The sequence below is a fragment of the Ciconia boyciana genome, chromosome 8 (assembly GCF_034638445.1).
Source record: "Ciconia boyciana chromosome 8, ASM3463844v1, whole genome shotgun sequence".
In the NCBI taxonomy this organism is placed as follows: Eukaryota; Metazoa; Chordata; class Aves; order Ciconiiformes; family Ciconiidae; genus Ciconia; species Ciconia boyciana.
In genome coordinates this window covers 666,371-684,768 of record NC_132941.1, presented here as the reverse complement: position 1 = coordinate 684,768, position 18,398 = coordinate 666,371, and the positions used below count along the sequence as shown (strand labels likewise).

At 63.4% G+C, this 18,398-nt stretch overlaps 1 protein-coding gene across 3 annotated transcripts in view; it reads right to left on the bottom strand.

Moving 5' to 3' along the window:
• Positions 1-18,398, bottom strand: part of RASGRF1 (Ras protein specific guanine nucleotide releasing factor 1) — a 43,546-nt gene that overhangs the window by 11,885 nt on the left and 13,263 nt on the right. The window contains exons 2-16 of one of the 3 annotated variants that reach the window (XM_072871354.1): positions 18,260-18,366; positions 17,161-17,308; positions 13,687-13,779; positions 12,217-12,470; positions 10,282-10,361; positions 9,620-9,813; positions 8,997-9,106; positions 7,513-7,631; positions 6,826-6,986; positions 5,937-6,000; positions 4,744-4,880; positions 3,412-3,494; positions 2,409-2,657; positions 1,675-2,045; positions 268-393 (exon numbers count right to left, since the gene is read on the bottom strand). In XM_072871354.1, coding sequence (XP_072727455.1) covers positions 268-393; positions 1,675-2,045; positions 2,409-2,657; positions 3,412-3,494; positions 4,744-4,880; positions 5,937-6,000; positions 6,826-6,986; positions 7,513-7,631; positions 8,997-9,106; positions 9,620-9,813; positions 10,282-10,361; positions 12,217-12,470; positions 13,687-13,779; positions 17,161-17,308; positions 18,260-18,366 — 2,296 coding nt within the window. Of the gene's footprint in view, positions 1-267; positions 394-1,674; positions 2,046-2,408; positions 2,658-3,411; positions 3,495-4,743; positions 4,881-5,936; positions 6,001-6,825; positions 6,987-7,512; positions 7,632-8,996; positions 9,107-9,619; positions 9,814-10,281; positions 10,362-12,216; positions 12,471-13,686; positions 13,780-17,160; positions 17,309-18,259; positions 18,367-18,398 lie in introns of those variants that run through there. The other 2 variants (XM_072871355.1, XM_072871356.1) reach the window with 2 other exon arrangements.

Sequence of the window (18,398 nt, the reverse complement as noted above, 5' to 3'; positions counted from 1 at the left end):
CGCTCCTAATGCGCCAGGCCAGCCCCGGGAGGGGAGGAAAGGGGCGAGAAGACCCGGTAAGATGTGCAGACCAGGTCAGCGGTACGGGCCGGAGAGTCTGACATTTCCCTGTCCCCTTGCAGGAAAATAAAGGGTAAAGTCCTGCTCCTTCTCACATCTGCTTCAGTTTTACGCCTGCAGCTTTGGCAGCTCCGCGTGGCCAGGCTGAAGGGCAGCGCGCAGCCCTGAGCAACCCCCGAGCGGGACAGCTCTTGGCTCGCTTGTTACCTGATGAATTTTTGCACTTGATGGACTTAGGAGTTGTCGGAGATTTCGTTGGGGAAGTTTCAGCTTCTGCTTCATCGCTCTGGTTGGGATCCGTGTCCGACTCTTCCCTGACAGACACCTCTGAGCCTGGGAGGAACAGGGAACCCCGTTACCATCACCGCTGCAGACGCGCACGGTGCAGCCGCATTTTAGCTCTTCCAGATTTTCCTGAAGTCTGAATCATTCCAGCTGGGCACACGGCAGCCAAGTACAGGAAGGGTACAGAGTCCCGCAATTACTTTGGGGTTTTTTGGAGTGGGGTTTTTTTTTGGAGTGGGGGGTTTTGGGTGTTTTTTTTGTTTTGTTATTACAACTCGCTCAGCTTCCAGGTAGCACACAACCCGCAGGAGGCAGGAGCTCTCCGTGCCGTACACGGTGCAGGTATTGCCAGCTCAGAGGCTCTGCCCAGAGGCTCTGCTGTCCTCTGCCCTCGCCTACGGCTACCCCACCGCCCGGACCGGCTTCGCCCCTCTCGGAGCCCCTGCTTGGGCACCAGGGCGCAGAAGGTGCTCACGCAACCCGCAGCGAGGGAGAGGATAACGTCGAGGTGCAAAAAGGGAGGTTGCAGCCTCTTCCCGTTTTCGTTAAAGACAGGGAAACTGCTAGCAGTGCCCGAGTCATGCCCACAGCCCTGATGCACAGGGGTCCGGCCCCGAGGCAGCCGCCCCGCAGCCGGCGGGTCCCAGCTCGGGGTGCCGAGCGAGATCCCGGTGCAGACGGGGCAGCGCGAGCGCTGGGCTGTCCCTGTGCTGCGGTGGGGAGTGCAGCTCAGCCCGCAGCCGCAAACGCCGTGGCGAGGGCTAAAGTCAGAGGGTCCCTGGGGTCTCCACTGCCGAACGGCTCCCGCGGGGCTACGGCAGCAGAGCCTCGTCCTCCGCTGCTGTGCTCGAAGCTGTGCTCGGGCACGTTGGCACGGGGGGGGCAGAGGGACGCTCAATGGGGCGATGACCTGGGGCCTTTGCGGTGTTTTACTCACCTGGCTCCGGCTCTCTTCCCCCAAAGCCCTGTTGCTGAGCCTCCTGGAGGCCACACCACACGAGCCACTGCATCACCAGGAGCACCACCACCGCCACCACTGCCGCCACCACCACCGCCACTGCCACCATCACCGCCACCACCGCCACCGTGACTGCCACTGGCCTCCCCAGCGCACGGGGGGCTGCTCCGTGGCTGCTCGTGGGGCAGGGGCTCCCTCCGTCCACCCCTCGCCAGCACGCAGCCAGGCCGCCCGCCCCAGCCCAGGCACGGTGTGCCCGATCCCCCGCACGTGTCCCCGTACCCCCCGCAGAGCACCCACCAACACCGGCCCCCTCCCTGCCCCCTGCCTGGGCTGGACCCCCGCCCGCCCGCAAACCCACAGCAACTTACTTTGCTTGCTCGGCAGCGACTCCTCTTGCTTTTCCGAGGCTGCTTCTCCTTCATCGGGGATTTTATTGGGATAGTTACTGGACACGTACAGTTTGTTTATGTCCAGGGTGGTCTTACTGAAGGGAGCCATGGAGGAGTACATGCTTGCATAGCCGTTGGAGGAGCAGCTCAGGGCAGCCAGGTCCAGCGCCTTCCCTCCTGTGATGATGGGGATGTTGAGGGAGAGCTTCCTCCGCCGGCTGGGGGACGAGGACTTGGTGATGGAGAGGGGGGGAGGCGAGGAGAACTTGCGGTTGGCTCTGGGGGACTTGGGGGGCTCGCCGTACAGCAGCTTGTTGTTCTGGCTGTTTGCAAACAGGAGCTCCAGGGACCTTGGCGGAGAGACAGGGAAAGGCTGAGCTCGCACCTACTCTGCCCGCGGGGCCGTGGAGATCCCCACCGGCAGCTCCAGCGGCGCGGCGTCTCCGGCGCATCCCCCCGGGCACAGCAGAGCCGGCGTGAGCCCCTGCCGCCCCGCTCCCACCGCTCAGCCCTCCCAGGAGCGGGGACACCCGCAGAGCTCGGGTTCATCTGCTTCCCCGATTTGTGGGTATCACAACTCCTGGGGAGCAGGAGACACAGCCCTGCAGTGGCACGGGGGCCAGGCAGCTCTGGGGAGCAGAGGACTGACTCGGGACAGAAGAGGGGACAGGTAAGCGGCACGGGCACTGCGGCGATGCCGCGCGCAGCCTCACCGTGCGGGGATGGCACTGATCGGCTTCTTGTAGATCGTGATGAGCTTGTCAAGGACGACCAGGGCAGTGGTGAAGACGCGGTACGAATGCAGGAACGTGTTCAGAAAGTCAATGCTCAGGAACCGCAGGTCCGTCAGCCTCTCCAGGAGCCGCTCCACGCTTGCATAGCGGATCTGCAGGACCTTGCAGGAATTCATCGTTTTACTGAACCTAATGTCAACATCATCACAATACAAGCTGGCATCAGACCTGCAGAGAAACAAGATATCTGTGGTTCCAGCCTGGAACGAAACCAAGAGCTGCTTCGTGCAAGCAGCTTCCCCCCGAGATGTGCGGGGACCACGGAAAGCGGTACAGGTCCTCAGCAGCGAAGGAGTCTCGTGCGTACGGGGCGTCCCTACGTAAGACGCAGGCGGGAATGCTCCCAGGGGACAGCTAGGAAATTCGCACCCCAGAACGGGTGGAAACCCTGCACAGGGCTCAACAGGCAAAAAACGCGGAAGGACTGTCCCCGGGGACACCCACGAACCGAGACCCTTCCCCGTGCGTGACAGCAGGCCCACAGCGGCGCGGGCGGTCAATGTGGCGGGGACGCCCCCCGCACTGCCCCGTCCCACTGCCTGTGCCCAGCCCACCTCGTGCCACACGCGTCCCTCCTCGGGCCAGGGCAGCCCTTGCACCCCAGCACGCACAGAGCCTGCGCCCCTCTGCGCCCCTCTGCGCCCCTCTCCTCGGGGGTTTCTCCCCTCCACCCCTTTACTATTATTCTCTTTGCTCTGAGCTCTCCCCTTCAACTTTCCCACCTCCCCAAGCACAGTCCCACACAAATCTCCTCTCCCAGCTCCTGATCACCGCTGGGAACAGCACGTCTCAGTGCCTGAGCACACGGGAAAGCCGCTGGGCTCCTGGGGCTCTCGGCAGCGTTTGGCTGCCGTGGGAGCCGTGCCGTGGGGCCGGGCAGAGCCCGGCACTCTCCGCAGCGCCCGGCCGCAGCAGCACTCACTTGATCATCTGGGGGACAGTGACCTTGGAGTTCTCCTCGAAGGCGTTCATCATGAGGCCGTTGCAGCGGATGTTGTCCACGCACTGGAAGAGACACGGGCGGGAGGTGGGAGAAGGCGGCAGCGAGGGCGGCCCCGTGCCCACCAGCCTTGGCCGTGCCATGAGAGCCCGAGCTTGGCCTTATCCAGACAAGACACATCCTTGCTAGCTGCATCTACCACGCGTGACGGGAGACCTCGGCTGGGAGCGCACAGCTGGGAAGGGCAAGAGCTTCTGCCTGGAAATAGGAGCTTCGTGATCACGCCTGCATCCCCGTTCTGGGGAAGCATCGCCCAGAGCTGCTCCCCGGCTCTCCCACTACGGACCTGGCCAGGCTAAGGGTGTGCTGGCGGACAGCAAAGGCATTGCGAGAGTTGCCAGAAACCCCCTCTCACCCTGTACCGCTGTAATTAAACTCCCTTCCCAGCCTGCGCTGCCGGATGCTCTTGGAGAGAGACCCAGCGAGCAGCGGAGCGACACCGGTCCCTCTGCTGCCGCGGGCTTTGCTGGGCAGGAGCGTGGGCTGGAGACCCCCGCGCGGAGCGGGACCAGGAGCTGCCACCTCCCTGCGCGGGGCCGGGCCCCAGCTCCTGCCCACGGCTCTCCTCGGGGACTGATGCTCGGCGAGGGGATGCAGGCGAGGACACAGTACACCAGAGGCAATCCCTGTTTAACCAATAACTTTTTCTCTTCCACTTGGGAAAAAATATCTTCGGAGTCATTTGCATAAAGCAAACGAAGAGCGGGTGTAAATTGTCACCATGAGGCTGAGTCAGGGGAGAAATCCAAGCCACATACCCACATGCGCAGGCAGAGCACGGACGGGACAGAGCCTGCTCCCACCGCTGTGCCTGTGTCACCTTCCTCCCCCACCTCCCCCTCCTCGAGCTACCCAACACCAGAAAGCTTTCGGCGATGGCCGGGCTCTTGGTGCACCCCAGCTCCAGGTCACCCTCTGCACGGAACTGCTCTCCCTGGGTGCCCAAGGCTTGGTGGTCCACCCGTGCCGTTCATACCAGCCCGATGCAGCGAGACCTCAGCCCGCGGCAGGTCCGGCGGCACCGGGAAAGCACCAGGGTGCAAACCCCGGCGGGTGCTGCTGCCGCAGCCGCAGCCACAGCCCGAGGGCAGGCAGCAGCAGAGCAGCCGCGCAGCAAAGGCCAAGCGTTCGTTCTGGGTGCCCAAAGCCGCTGCCGCAGCCTGCGTGGGGGCAGCCGAGCAGGAATCCCACGGGGGCTGCTTGTCCCGGGGGACCCTGCACCCCGACACCTCCTCCCTGCCGGGTCTGTCCTACCTGGCTGATGTCGCTGGTCCACGCAGCCTTCTCCTGCCTGGACGAGGCCACGAGGATAACCGTAAAAGACGAGGAATCTTTTGGCTCCACCACGATTTTGAAGTCAAGATGGTCGATGTCTTGCCCCGATGCTTTTGCTTGGGAATAGAAAAACCACACACAGTGATTGTGAAAAGATTTCCCCACCCCCTCTCCCCCAGCACAGGCTTTATTAAGGTTTTAAGGAGTCTGTCGCATCTTGCGGGTCACCTGCGGTGAGGACGCGACAGGTTTGCTGGGCAAAAGCTCCGCGTTTGCCAAGTAAAGTCTGCGTGCCACGAGCGCAGCACGGCCTTGCTGCTGGCGCCCCGGCGCCACGTGCCAGGGGAGAACCCGGCTCCCCGGCACGTGTGAGAAAACTTGTAATGAGGACAAGAGAAATGAGCCCGTGCTTTTCCACAAGTCTGCAGCTAAGCGGGCACGGCTGAGGACGTCCAGCATCTTTGCCTTTTTCTACTTGCTAGCACTGAGCTGTGACGCTCGCTGCCTGCCTCAGGAAGGTCAGATTTGCATCAGTGTGCATCTGTTTGCTTCACAGTAAATAATTTACTTAATTAAATCCAGCCAGTGGATCACGACTTCCTTGAATCCATTCAGCATCTGAGTTTGCTCCAACTCTGCTGCAGTTGGTTTTACGCCACACGGATGGATGGCAGCGACGTCCAGGAGGACGGCACGCCCATGACGGGGATGCCGGCAGTGCTGACCACGCTGCCATCGGTCCCCGGCCACGGAACACGGCAGCTGCCTCCAGCCGCGGAAAACATTGCCGGGACTGGCAGCAACCTCGCGCCGAGGCTCCGGCATTAAGTGCAGCCTCCAGCGAGACCCGCACCCCTGGCACCTCCCTGCCCCCCTGGTTGCGGGCTTTGCCCCCTGCAATGGGGACACCACACCGCAAAACCCGAAACCGCCTGCGGTGCGCAGCGGGAGACGCTCTGCCGTGCTGCGGTGCTGGCAACCTCAGCGAAGAGGGTCCTGGAGGAGCTGCAGCTTTGCTTTTTGAGATGCCCCTGTCTGCTCAGCACCCGCCGGGAGACGCACAAGCCGACCCCCCCACCCCGCACCCACGGGTGGGGGCTGAGCAGGGCCCTGGGCACGCCCCGAGGGGATTCTGCCCGGCGCGGGGCTGCGGCTGGGGCGGGGGCACCTACCGTCCTCGTCGGTGCTCTCCTGCTCCTCTACCAGCGTGCAGTCGATGAGGGAGATCACGCCGTTCTGCAGGGGCGGGAGTCGGGGCTCAGCGGCAGGATCCCCCCGGGTGGCTGGGGGCTGCCCCCGGCCCCCCGCCCCGTGTCGCAGCCCACCGCCCCGGGGACAGGGCCGGGGCGACGCTGCCGAGGGTTTCGGCACGGCTGCACGCAGCCCGCAGCCAGCGCAGCGTCTGCTTTCACTGGGAAAAAAGCAGTTACTGACGGCTGGGATATCACGGTTTTCCTTGTATAATCGATCAACTAATTTGTTTATAAATTATTTAATATGAGCTTTAAATTAAATTTTCCAAAAGTCTGTTGTTGTAATTATCACCTCTTTGCCACGGACTGTAATTTTTCAAGCTGATAATTTAATGCCAGTAATGAGCAAATTCTGTAAGATTCTTGCTCAATTAACTGCAAAACTTCCACCAACAAAAGCGTGAGTCTTGGGAGCGGACCGGAGGAGACTGTGAGCGTTATGTACAAACCTAGGCTATAATTTAACTTTCTCACTGAATAGATTGTCAAGGTTTCTGCTGCAAATCAGGCTAACTTGCAATTTCTCATCTTTGCCCGTGACTCAGAGCTCCGCACATCACCGACGAGGCGTCTGGACCACGCGAAACAGATCCGATCCGATCCGATCCGATCGCCCGCCTGCTCCCAGCCCGGCACCCCCCGGACGCTGCGGCCAGGGGAGGGCAAGGCGGTCGCTGGCCCCGCTGCCAGCCTCTGCCCCCTCCCCGTGCTGAGCCCGTGCCCCGCGCCCCGGGGAGCAGCACCAGCTCCAAGCCCGGCAGCCGCCGGACCTTTTGCTGGGGGCCGCCGAGCCCCCCGCCCTCCGCACCTTGGTCAGATGCAGCTTGCCTCCGGAGCCCCTGGTGCAGATGATCAAGTGCTTGGAGAAGAGGAAGCACTGCCGCTCGCCCTCCTTCTTCAGCGAGAGGGAGCCCAGCCGCCCCCGCGTGATCTTCCCTTTCTCCGACATCGGCACTTGGATGAGGGACCCTGCGGAGGGGAGACACCCGTCCCCGGCATCGGCATCGCGGCGGCTTCGAGGGCACAGTCCCCCGGAGCAGGGCATCGCTGCGTGCCCGGAGCGGGGCAGCGGCAAGCACGTCGCCAAGCGCCGGGACCGGGACCGGGACCGGCCTCGTGAGCCACCGGCTGCGCGGGTTATTGGGGCCCAGAGACCGGGTGAGCACCAGCCACGGCCCCCAGCCCACCCTTGCACCCACAGCGCGTGGGTGCTCCTCCGGGACCGAGCGTGCCCAGGAGGCCAGGACGCGTCCCACTACTTCTCCGGTGGTAGGAAACCAGTAACGGCTAAAATGCACGCTCTGCTCCACGATGCAATAAAACGCAGTGCCGAGACTGTCTGAAAGTGAGGTGCTTTGGAGCGGAGAAAATTCAGAAACGGGCTAAACTGTTAAGCGTCACAGCTCACCAGACCGCGCTGCGGAGGGATGCAGGGATGGGGGACGGGGCTTTGCGTTAACCACGGAGGGGAGGGACGTCGACACAAGCACGGTACCTTGTCTTACAAAAGTCTGGCTGGTGTCCAGCAGAATTTCACACCCTTCAGTAATCATCCTCTCTATCGCCAGATTTTTTCGAATATTTTCGGTCTCACTCACTTCATCGTGCATTATCCTGAAGGAGGGAGAAGAGAAAATTGGAGCTCAGATGAGATTTGCACTTTTCCCAGCAGATCCCTTTTAACGGCCTGGAGGGGCTGCACTAGGTAAGACCAAAACCGAAGGAATATCAAGGGAATCACAGCAGTCATCCGTATCTATACAGACCGAAGGAATATCAAGGGAATCACAGCAGTCATCCGTATCTATACAGACCCGGGAGCTCAGGAGGTGACCTACACATCAGCCTGGACCGTACCTCCAGATTTGTAAATATTGAAATGTGAGTGCTTCTTACTCGGAAATCACAAAATTTGTATTTAGTGACGGACGGATCCTCCCCATCACCAGCCCCCTCCGACGTCCCTGCTCCTTGAGGAGCAGGAAAAGGGATGGCAACTCTTTACGGATCGCCTCGGGACCGAGGAGCGCCGGTGGGTTTGGTGCCATGGCAATACGCTGGCACGGGACACACAGAACGCTTCGGTCCGTGGCCTGCGGAGGGGAAGGATCAGAAACGGGGAATCGCGGCTGATTCCTGGGTGCTCGTTGCGGAGACCTCGGAGGCACCGGGCCCCGTCCCGCGGGGCAGCCCCACCAGCAGCCAGCAGCACAGCCGTGCCAGGCAGAGCAGGGCAGAGCCAGCCCTTCAGAGCCGTCCCAGCCCTCCAAAACTCGCGTTTCGTCATTAAGGAGCCCTGGACGACACAGCCAGAAGCAGCCGGGCTCCCGTCCCGCCGGCCCCAGGGACGGATTTGCACAGGAGGGCAGGAGACGGCACTGGAATGTCTCAGCCTTCGAAAAGCAGAGGATGAGGGCCATGGGAGGGCAGGTCCCGGCTAAAACAGCACGGGGCACCTTTGGCGCAGGGCTTTGCTTGCTGCCTGCGCCTGAGCAGCAGGCAGGGCGCGCGGGCAGCCGGCGGCACCTGGGCGAGCTCCCCGTGACGCCGCCCACGGCAGCCCCTGCACCAGCAGGCAGAGCTCCCTGTGCCAACAGCTCACGAGGGGCTTCATCCCTGTCAGGGACAGCCAACGGGCTCCGAGCCAACCGAGGACCGAGCTCCTCCGGCGTCCCACCCCAGCGGGACCGCACAGCCCCTCTGTCACCGTCTCCACCGGCTTCACCCTGCGGGTGCTGTACAAACACCCAGGCCAGCCCGGTCCCACCGGCACTGCACCCGCTCCAAACCCTGGGGGTCAGGGTCTGCCTGCCCCAGCCCCTCTCCCTGCCCAGCGGAAGGGCAGCACACCGTGCCGGCAGCCCAGCCGAGAGCCCCTCCACCAGCCCGAACCGCCTGGGTGCAGAGCTGCCCCGGTCCTGCAGCCCCGGCCGCCGGGACGGGCAGGGGCAGGCAGGGACGGGCAGCGGTGGGTCTGACCTGGACAGCTCTTCCAGCTTGGACTTGGCGTAATCCAGGCTGTTCCTCTCCACGTGCTCGTGCGGGGTGTGAGCCAGCAGCTCGTGCAGCGTCAGGATGTACCTGGGGATCTGCGGCACAACAGACCGGAGCGGGGAATCAGCCACGGCGCGGTGCCGGCAGCGGGCGGGCTGGAGGGGCACAGAGGTCTGTGGGTGCCCACCCTGCGCTGCTCCTGGCGCTGCCATGGCCGGGGACCCCGTGCTCAGACCCCCTGATCTGGGAGGTTATGAAAGCTTCAAAGCTCCTTGTGCTAAAACTTAATGAAGAGGGGGAACGGCGTGGGGTTTTGCCCAGAACTCTGCTGTGCCCCGTCCATGTCCCAGCAGCACAGGGTAAGGGGGAAGCCAGCAGCTTCACCCAGAGAGTCCTCCCGCGGCACCGACGAGCCCAGCGATGGCCTGAGCAGGTCCCAGGAGCAGCGTGGGACCACGCGGGGTCCAGCCCCAGGCCATCTTCGCCCGGGCTTTGCCTCCCCACCACCCGATGCCCGCTGTGGGGCTGGGGTTTGCACCGCCCAACCCATCCCGCACTGCCGGCGCCGTGGTGGCATCCCCAGGGCCGATCCCGTCGCCAGCGGTCACCTGGAACATGGGGTAGGTCAGGAAGGTCTCCAGGGTCCTCTCCTCACAGTCGGGCTTGGCCTCGTAGTGCTTCAGCAGCTTGTCGAAGTCCCGGTTCTGCTTGCAGTGCGCCAGGATCTGCAGGCTGTACTGGTGGTTCCTCACGAACTCCTGGTAGATGTTCAGCATGGGCAGCAGGATGTCGAACAAGTCGGCTGCGAGCAGAGGCGGTGGGGAGGTGGGTGTGCTGGTCCAGCGCACGCCGTGGGGTCCTGGCACAGCCGCCCCGGCTCACGACCCTCCTCGCCCCCGGGTCCCACCCAGGCACCCCCCGGGGCCTCGTGCTGCTGGTGCAAGCCCCGGGTCTGCCCAGTTTGGGTTTTAAAGACACCCCGCAGAGACAGCCGAGGGTCTAATCGGACACAGCAACGCTCTTCAGCATCAGCTCACCGGCGCACGGTCCAGCCCACCCCTTCCACCACCCAGCAGGAACTGGGTTTCTCCATTTTTGCTCAGGTCCTCGCCTCCATGACCGACACGAACAAGCGACGTGCTGCGCGATGCGTTTCGCCGCTGCCGCCGGTTAGCAAAACGCCTGTTAAGTTGCACTGGGAGGAGGAGCGCAGGCTCGGCGCGACCAGCGAGCGGGAAGGAAGCGCAGCGAGGAGGCCACCCGCACTCACCCAGCACGAGCGTCGGCCAGCTGGATATCCTCGCCTTCAGGCCTTGGTAAAAGATTTGGTGCAAAAACATGATCGTTTCACTGAAAGATAAACCGAGGGGTGAAAAGACAGATGAACAAGTGGCAAATAATGAGTAATTAGATGAGACCACCAGCCCAGAGGAGGAGCGGGGAGCCCTCGGACTGGCTGGGGAGGTGGCTGTACAAAGCGGGGTGCAGAGAGGGTCCCCGAGGTGCGCAGGGAATGGTGGGCGAGGACAGGGGTGGAGAGGGAGGAACCGAGCAGCCTGAAGCTCCTCTCAGCACCCAACCCCGAAACGCAGGGGAGCCCGGACCCCCTTCCCGCAGGGGAACGACCCCCCCCACCCCCCCTGCCCAGCCCTGCAGAGCGGTGCTGGCCGGGGGGCGAAAGCTCCATGGGCTCCCCCGCGCCCAGCACCCGCCGCCCGGTGCTGTGCACACCCCGTCCCCGCCAGCCGCCGGCTGGGAGCTAACGAGGATTCCCCTTTGCTATTGATTCCGCTCCCCTCGGGCAACTGATGTCTCCTGCTGGTACCGGCCCCTCGCCAACAGCGAGGGATTTGTTTGACTTCCAGCAGCGGATCAATCACCTCGGCGTTCTCCCGGCCAGGCAGCTCTGCCTGCGCCCTGCCCGCCCGTGCCCACGTTCCCCAGCCCCGCCTGACCGCTCCTGCTGCCCGGCAGAGCAGGAATGGGCCAAAGCCTTTGCCGAGGAGGGCACGACGCCGGGCAGAGCTGTGCTGGCCCGGGGCGGCCCCGCTCCCGCGGTGGGCGACGCTCGGCAGGGGTGCAGCCCTTCGAGACGCCCGTCTGCCGCCCTGCCCTGCCGCTGCTGCCCACCCAGGGCACCCCTGCTCTCCCCAGCCTCAGCAGGGCAGGGTGCTCCTGGCTGGAGCTCTGAGCTGGCCCCGCGTCCTCCACTGCTCATTCTCCAAGAGACCCCACGGCGAGGGACCTCCTTCAGATGAGACGAGGCAGAGGAGGGTGCTCGGGAGCGCTCGCTCTGCCTGCGCTGGCCCCGGCTGAGGCGCTGGCTTCACACAAGCCCAGATTTGGGGGAAAACTGGAATTTGGGTTCTGCAGTTTGGGTCCATCTCAGCTTCCAGAGCAGGCTGGCACCCAAGGCAGCCCGGGGAGCTCAGGGCAGCAGCAGCAGCGGCAGCAAGGGCTGCGGAGAGGGGCAGGAGCGAACGCCAGGAGCCCGGGCGCTGCTCCCGGAGGTGCTCCCCTCTGCGAGGGACGGGTGGCCGGCACCTCCAGGGCTGGCTGGTAAGACGTGCCGCTGGTGTCAGTGCCGTCTGCAGGATGGAGCCATTGCAGCTGCCATTAAACCTGGCATATACTGCTGACACCCTTGGCATCACCGTGGCCTGGCTGGAGTCAGGGAGTGCCACCTCCCAGCCCCACCAGCGCCCGGGCACGGCCGCACTCGGCACGCTTTGCAGTGGCAATGAGCCCGTGTCCCAGCTGCAGGAGAGGCTATGCCTGCCCCTCCACACCATCTCCCACAAGAGCTGCATCCTCCCCGCTTCGCTCATCCATCGCTGCCTGTGGGCCGCTATGATTGCCAAAGGACGCCGTCCTCGCCGTGGCCAGAGCCAGGACCTCACACCGACGGGCTCCTGGCAGCCCCGACCCGCTAGCGAGGTCCTGGAGCATCAGCGCCCGTGGCACCTCCTCGTGTCGCTGCCAAGCGCTCAGCGGGCTGCTTGTGCAGGTGTCCCACGGGGACAGCGAGTTTCCATCGATGGCTTTGGGGGCCAGGCCGCAGGCTCCCGGGGAGCCCCCCCAGCACCGAGCACCCCAACACCCATTCCCGGGGGAGGGCAGCGGGCTGCGGACACCACCGCCTGCCCGGAGGCTGCCGGCTCCGCCGGGATGCCGCAGAGCTCTTGGAGCCCGGGATGGTGCTCACCTGTTGAGGAATATGCTGCTGACATCGTCGTGCGTGATGGGAGGCTTCTTGGAGCTGGCTGCCATCCGCAGCGGCCGCAGGAAGTTGTTGACGAGGATGTGGAGCTGCTGGACGTACTCGGCCTCTGCCTCCAGCATGCTGAAGACGACCTGGTTCCTCTTGCGCATGCTGTCGGCGTGGGGGGACCTGATGTAGTCCTGGATGATCGTCTTCCACTTCCTCCGGCACAGCCAGCCCCGCAGGAAGCTCTGGACCTGCCGAGGGAGCAGCGGCCACGTGAGGGTCCGGGCTGAGGAGCCGGGCAGGCGCCCCATGCTCGGCACGGTGCAGGGGCCGCGGCTCTGCGCTGGGGTTTCCCTGGCTCTGTGCTGAGGTGTGCACGATGGTGCCTGTTACTGGTGCTGCTCTGAATCCTCCCGGCTGGGAAATGGATAATAACTCATTTAATGCACTTTCTTATTGCAGACAGCGTCCTCTTTTCCCTTTTACAGAGACGCGTGGAAGACTCCTACGAGAAGCAAGGATCCCGTGTTAACTCCTGACCTCCCCGGCACAGCCACGACACCAGGCAGGACCTGCGAGCAGGACCCTGCGGGCACGGAGACTCCCAGCCTGCCGGGTGCTTCGCCCTGCCCAGCACCCCACGATCGCCCAGTGAACTGGGGCACCAAAGCCCCCCTGGAGCCAGCACCCGTCTGGGCACCCAAACACGCGGAGGTGTATTCAGACACCTAGAAAAGCTTCCAAGCCTTCCTCATGTAAATGAGCATCCGCAGCACATCCCGGTCCGTGCCCAGAGCTCCGTCCGCGCGTGCAGCCGCCGCTCGCCGCCCCGAGGTTCGACCCCACGTCCCCTGCACAGGGCAGCGGCTGCCCAGGGCCGGCGGAGGCTTTCCCGGGGGTCAGGCGAGGGCAGGACCCGCTCCCCGAGCAGTGCCGGTCCCCTCCGTGCTTGGCAGCAGAGGCCAAGGCACCTCCACGCTTGCGGGGCTCAGGGAATCGCCTGCGGGAGCCGAGTGCGTGGCAAGCAGAGCCTGCTGGCAAGCGCAGCTTGTTCTCCCCGCGAGTTCCTTATTCAGGGCAGATTTCCTCGCAGGGTCTGTTGTTCCCTGCAGGGACGCTGCTGGGGCGGTGGCTTGTTCTTTGCGAAAATAAAAGACATAAGCGCAGCCGCGGGAGGAGCGAGATGTAAGAGGTGCTATTTGTGCGTGAGCCAGCACGGGCAGGGATGCCTCGTTCACCCGGGGAAAGCGGGGAGAGCCCCACGGAGCAAACACAAGCACCAGAAGGGGTTCCAGTTTTGCAAAACACATTTTCCTCCCAAGAAAACCCCGTTGGCAGAGGCATCTCCTCAGACAGCTCCCCCAGGCCACCCGCTCCCCAGCGCCGCACGCGGCGTGCCGCCACGAGCGCCGGGACCCCGCTGAGCGCCAGCTCCAGCCCCCGCGCCGCTCACCCACCACCGCCCACCTTCTTGATTTTCTTGATGTCGCTGTCGTCGTCGCTGGGCGCGCTGGTCTGGCCGGCCTGGATGCGCTCGTGGTCCTTGAGCAGGGCGGCGATCTGCGGGTACAGGGGGGGCATGAGCGGCTGCGCCGCCTCGGCACCTCCTGGCACCTCCTGGCACCTCCTGGGAGCCGGGGCCAAACACCGCTGCCGCGCAGCGCCGGGGAACGGCACGTGCCTCCAGCTTAGCTGCAGCTACAGGGACATATTGTGCTGATTCTGTCTTAATGGGAGATCGGTAGATGGAGCAGATAGAGGAAGGCTGCAGAGCCGTCAGGGCGCCGACGACTCCGCGGCATCCCCAGCACCCACCGAACACGCCGCAGAGACAGGGACCTGGGAATCCTGCCGCGTACCCAATGCAAACCGCATCCCTGTTTCCTAAGAAAGCCTTCACAGGCGAGCCGCTAAAAAAGGAGTTGGAGGGAAAATGGCAGAAAAATCTCAAGTCATTTGCACCCTAAAACTTGCAGACGGGGACAAACCCTCATCCAGTCACAGCCTTCCAACACAAATTGGATCGGATCTCATCAGCTTCAAGCATTTGAATTCTTACTGTTTCTCGCCTGTCCTTTTTCTCACTCCTCTGCTCATTGCCGTGTCCCTGCCCCCCCACCGCAACCACTGATGAAGCTACAGGAAAGGGTAGGAAAGCAGCAAATGTACCGTCCAGAGAATGAAAACCGGGAAAAATGTGATTTGAATTTTGGTTTTACAGAAAATAATACAAATAAGAAAACGACTTCCACAGAGTACTTTCCAAAAAGTTTTGGGGAGAAAGGAGTGAGATCCTTTTCAGTTGGAGACTCTGCTTCCCAGCGCTGCCGGGAGCCGAGAGCAGCAGTAGCTGCAATACCCGCTGAGAGGAGAGGGATGCTGGGGAGCAGGAGAGGGGCAGAGGCTGCTTCTGTTGCACGCTCAGCCCGGGAAGAGGAGGTGACTTCCACAAAATCCACGCTGTAACAGAGCGCTGGGCGTTTTCACGCCATCAGAAGCTAAAAAATGCCGTGGGTCAACGCGGTCACTGTGTCTGGACGAAGCTCGACAGCCGCCTCTCGGCATCAGGCTCCCCCAGAGAGGCCCGACCCTCCCAGCGTTCACCGCGGAGGCATTTCCCCAAAACCCCGCGCTGCCGGGCGCCGGCAGGGAGGGCGCGGGGCTGGCGCCCGGCCAGGGCTGGGGACGAGCCCGATGCAGCCGGCCCCGCTTGTGGCACTGGTGCGACGCGGCTGCGGCTCGGGGGGCTCAGCGGGAGGCACCGGGGCCGCCCCGGCCCCCAGCACCCCTGCTCTCCCAGCACAGCCCCCCCAGCACCGCCGGCCTCAGCGGGAGCAGGAACACTCCGGAGAAAGCGGCCGTGGGCTCACAGGCACCGGTTCCGCTCCTACGCAGCTCTATCGGTTTCACACTATTACATGGGATTCGATTTTAGAAGAGATTTGAGAGATTTTTTCCTCTCCCTGTGCTTTCCTATGGAGCCTCAAGTCACCAAACATCCCCTGCACCCCCTCTGCATTGAAGCGTTTGAGAGCACCGAAGCCATTCCCCGCGCCAGCTCCGGGCACATCTCGGCCGCGACCCGTGGAGCGGGTTTGCCGGTGTCATGGGTTTCTTTTGGTTTCTTTTTTTTAAACTGAGTGAGCAACATTTGCACATTAAAGTAGAAGCTGATTATTTGATCTCTGCTTCAAAGCATGTGGAAGAGTGAAAAAAGAAAAACCAAACCAATGCAAGGTAAAACCAAACATACGGGCACAAGGGGCCGGGCCGGGCTGCAGCTCTGCCAGGCGTCCCTGCTCCCCACCCTCAGCTAATTTCAGGGTTCACAACACATCTCCCACCTGCCCCGACCGAAAGCTCATCGTGATGCTCATCGCCCCTCTGCTGCCGCTCGCCTCCCCTGCCCCCTGCGCCGGCCGCGCTCCGGCTGAGCAGAGCTTGGCCTGACGCAGATGCTGGACTGGACCCGGGCAGCTCCCAGCCGGTGCCAGACCGGGGTCCCAGGAGAAACCCCCCCACCGACTGGGTGCCGCAGGCTGCGACCGGGACGGTTTTGGGGCTGATCCTGTTCTATTGGAGAGCACAAGTTCAGTGGTACCAAAACCGCTCCTGGGAAAGGCTCGTGGCTCTCCAGTCCCCCAAGGCTAAACGCAGCCTCCGGTGTACGCTGACTCATGGTCACGGATTGCTATTAACCCGCGCTTTTTAACTCAAAAATTCAAAATTTAAGGAAAAGACCACCATAAGGACGTGCCAACCCACTCCTGCCCTCACTGCCTCTCCAGTTTTCTCCTTCGTGGCAATTCTGAGATTCTGACCGACTCGAGCTCGACGTCTCAGCCCGGCAGGCAGCAGGACCCGCTCCCGGCTGCCTCCAGCACGAAGCCGCTGCCCGACCCTCCCTGCCAGGCGCGAGGAGGGGCCGGCGGCAGCGCTGGCTCCGGGTGCCCTGCGCTCGCCGGCCCCGCCGCCCAGCCGGCACCGACAGCCACCAGCAGCCGAAACGAAACCCCGGCGGCGAGAGGGTACCCAGGGCCAGCTGCGGCCCTGCAGCGCGAGGGCCGGGCAGCACGGGGCGTACCCGTGCCTCCGAGCATCCGGGTGCCTCAGAGACGCGAGCTTCCCTCGGCACCGACTGCTGAGTCATTTTTGCATTTTGTTGCTTCATCTGCCGTCACCCGCATCGTGTCACCCTTCCTGTTACCCAACGCCGCAAACTACCGAACAGCAAACTGTCTGCGAGAGCTTCTGGGACGAGCTACGGGCAACAGGTTTTATGGGCTGCTCCCGTTGAAGAGATGCTCCCTTCTTAGTGAAGCGTCCGTTTCGTTTATAGCCCCGTGCACATTAATTCCCTGATGGACTCGGGCTGTGCAGCCTGCAGCTGGCACAGGTTCCCTCCCGGGGCCACAGACACCTCTTCCCTTTTTCAGTTCCTCCTCTGGCTCTGCACCGCCCGGCAGATGGTACCACCGGGCGCGCAGCACGCAGAGGGGTCCGATCAAGGTATCTAGGACGAAAATGAGGAAGGTGGAATGGCAAGATAGGGAGTCTCCACCCCCACCCCAACACCTACTCCTGAACCCAAGGGACCGGCCTCGCCAGCCCGTTCCCCAGCGCTGGAGCTGGAGCGAACCCTTCCCTGCCGCGGCAGCATCCCGGGGCCGGGGACCGCACCGAGCCCCGCGCACGCGCCACGCCGGGGCAGCGCAGCCGCGGCCGCGTGGCTCCCGCAAGGAAGACTTCCAACGAAGGCGATGCCCTCGCCCCTCTCTGCAGGAGAAGGGGCCAGCCCGATGTCATTAAAGCAAGCATAAACACGGTGGCTGCGACGTCCCCCGGTCCCTGCCAGCGCGGCGACGCCGCCCGCTTGCCCGCAGCCTGCGGGTCACCCCGGGGAGCGGCAGCGCATCCGCGGGGCGACGCCGGGCTCTTCACCTCGGCCTTCAAGCGCTCGATCTCGATCTCCCCGTCCTCGATCTGCTGGCGGAGTTGCTTGGCAACGGTCTTCTCCGTTTCCACAATCTGCAGGAGATGGAGGTACTTCTGCATCAGCGCCTCGTGCTCCGTCGCCAGGTTCCTGTAGCTGCGGGCAGACACGGCCGTGAGCACCCCTCCTCCCGCGGCCCCGCCGCCCGGCCCCCCGGGACGTCCCTGCAAAATGAGGTTTCTGCACGCTGCGGTTTGCTGGGGGAGGTTTCTCCTTCCCAGCTGCCTACGCGCTGCCCGTGCCCCTCCGGCTCGGGGTACCCGCGGGGGGAATGAACCGGGAGCTGGCTCTCGCAGTTTGGGATGCTGCTACTCAGAAGTGACCCGTTTGGAGAGGACTTGGGTGCCCCAGGAGGGCGCAAACAGAAAAGACAATGCAAATTTAAGGAAATGGTAGGAGACCAAAAAAACCCAAAACCCATGGCCAAACCTCTCTCACCTACCACGTCCCCAAAGTTTAACGAGAAGGAGGACGCTCGTGGCACAAACTCTTACGACATCTGCTCCCGTTAAGCTGCTGCAGCAGATGATATTTCTCTCATCTCCTGCATACAACACTCATCTGCCCCCCCCTTCTCGCCGCCAGCCGGGCACCCTCCTTCGCCGGAAGCGCAGCAGTGCCGTGCCGGCTCCTGACCGCTCTCCCACCGCGAGCAAGTGGGCTGCGCTGGCGTTCCCACGGCAGAGAAACAGGAGCTTGGAAAAACCTCCTTCTGACCATTTTCGCTACCACAGTTGAAACCCTTCCTGACGGTCTTTGAAGCCGACGGTGAATGGGGCACCCCTCCGGCACCAGGCTGGGACAGGGATGGGGACGGGGAAGGGCAGGCGCGGGGCCAGGGGGACATCTGAATGCAGCCTCCTGCTCTGCACGAGGGTCCCCGACACGGGGCTGGGGGCCAAAAGCGCTCTGCTCTGCCTGCCAGCAGTGCCCGGCTCAATGGCTCCCTGCCCGCAGCCCTGCCCGCAGCCCTGCCCGCAGCCGCCCTCGGGCACAGCTTTGCCTCCGACACCCCCGTCCCTGGTCTGCGCTGGCGGAGAGCGATACCTGGCATGAGCTATGGCTGCCACCCACTCGTCGCAGTCCTTGGCATCCTCGGTCCTCAGCTCCAGGGTCTTCTGGTTCTCGTGGTTGAAATTAACGGTAAAGTAATGCTGCGGGAGCAAGCACAGGGTGAGGTTACCGC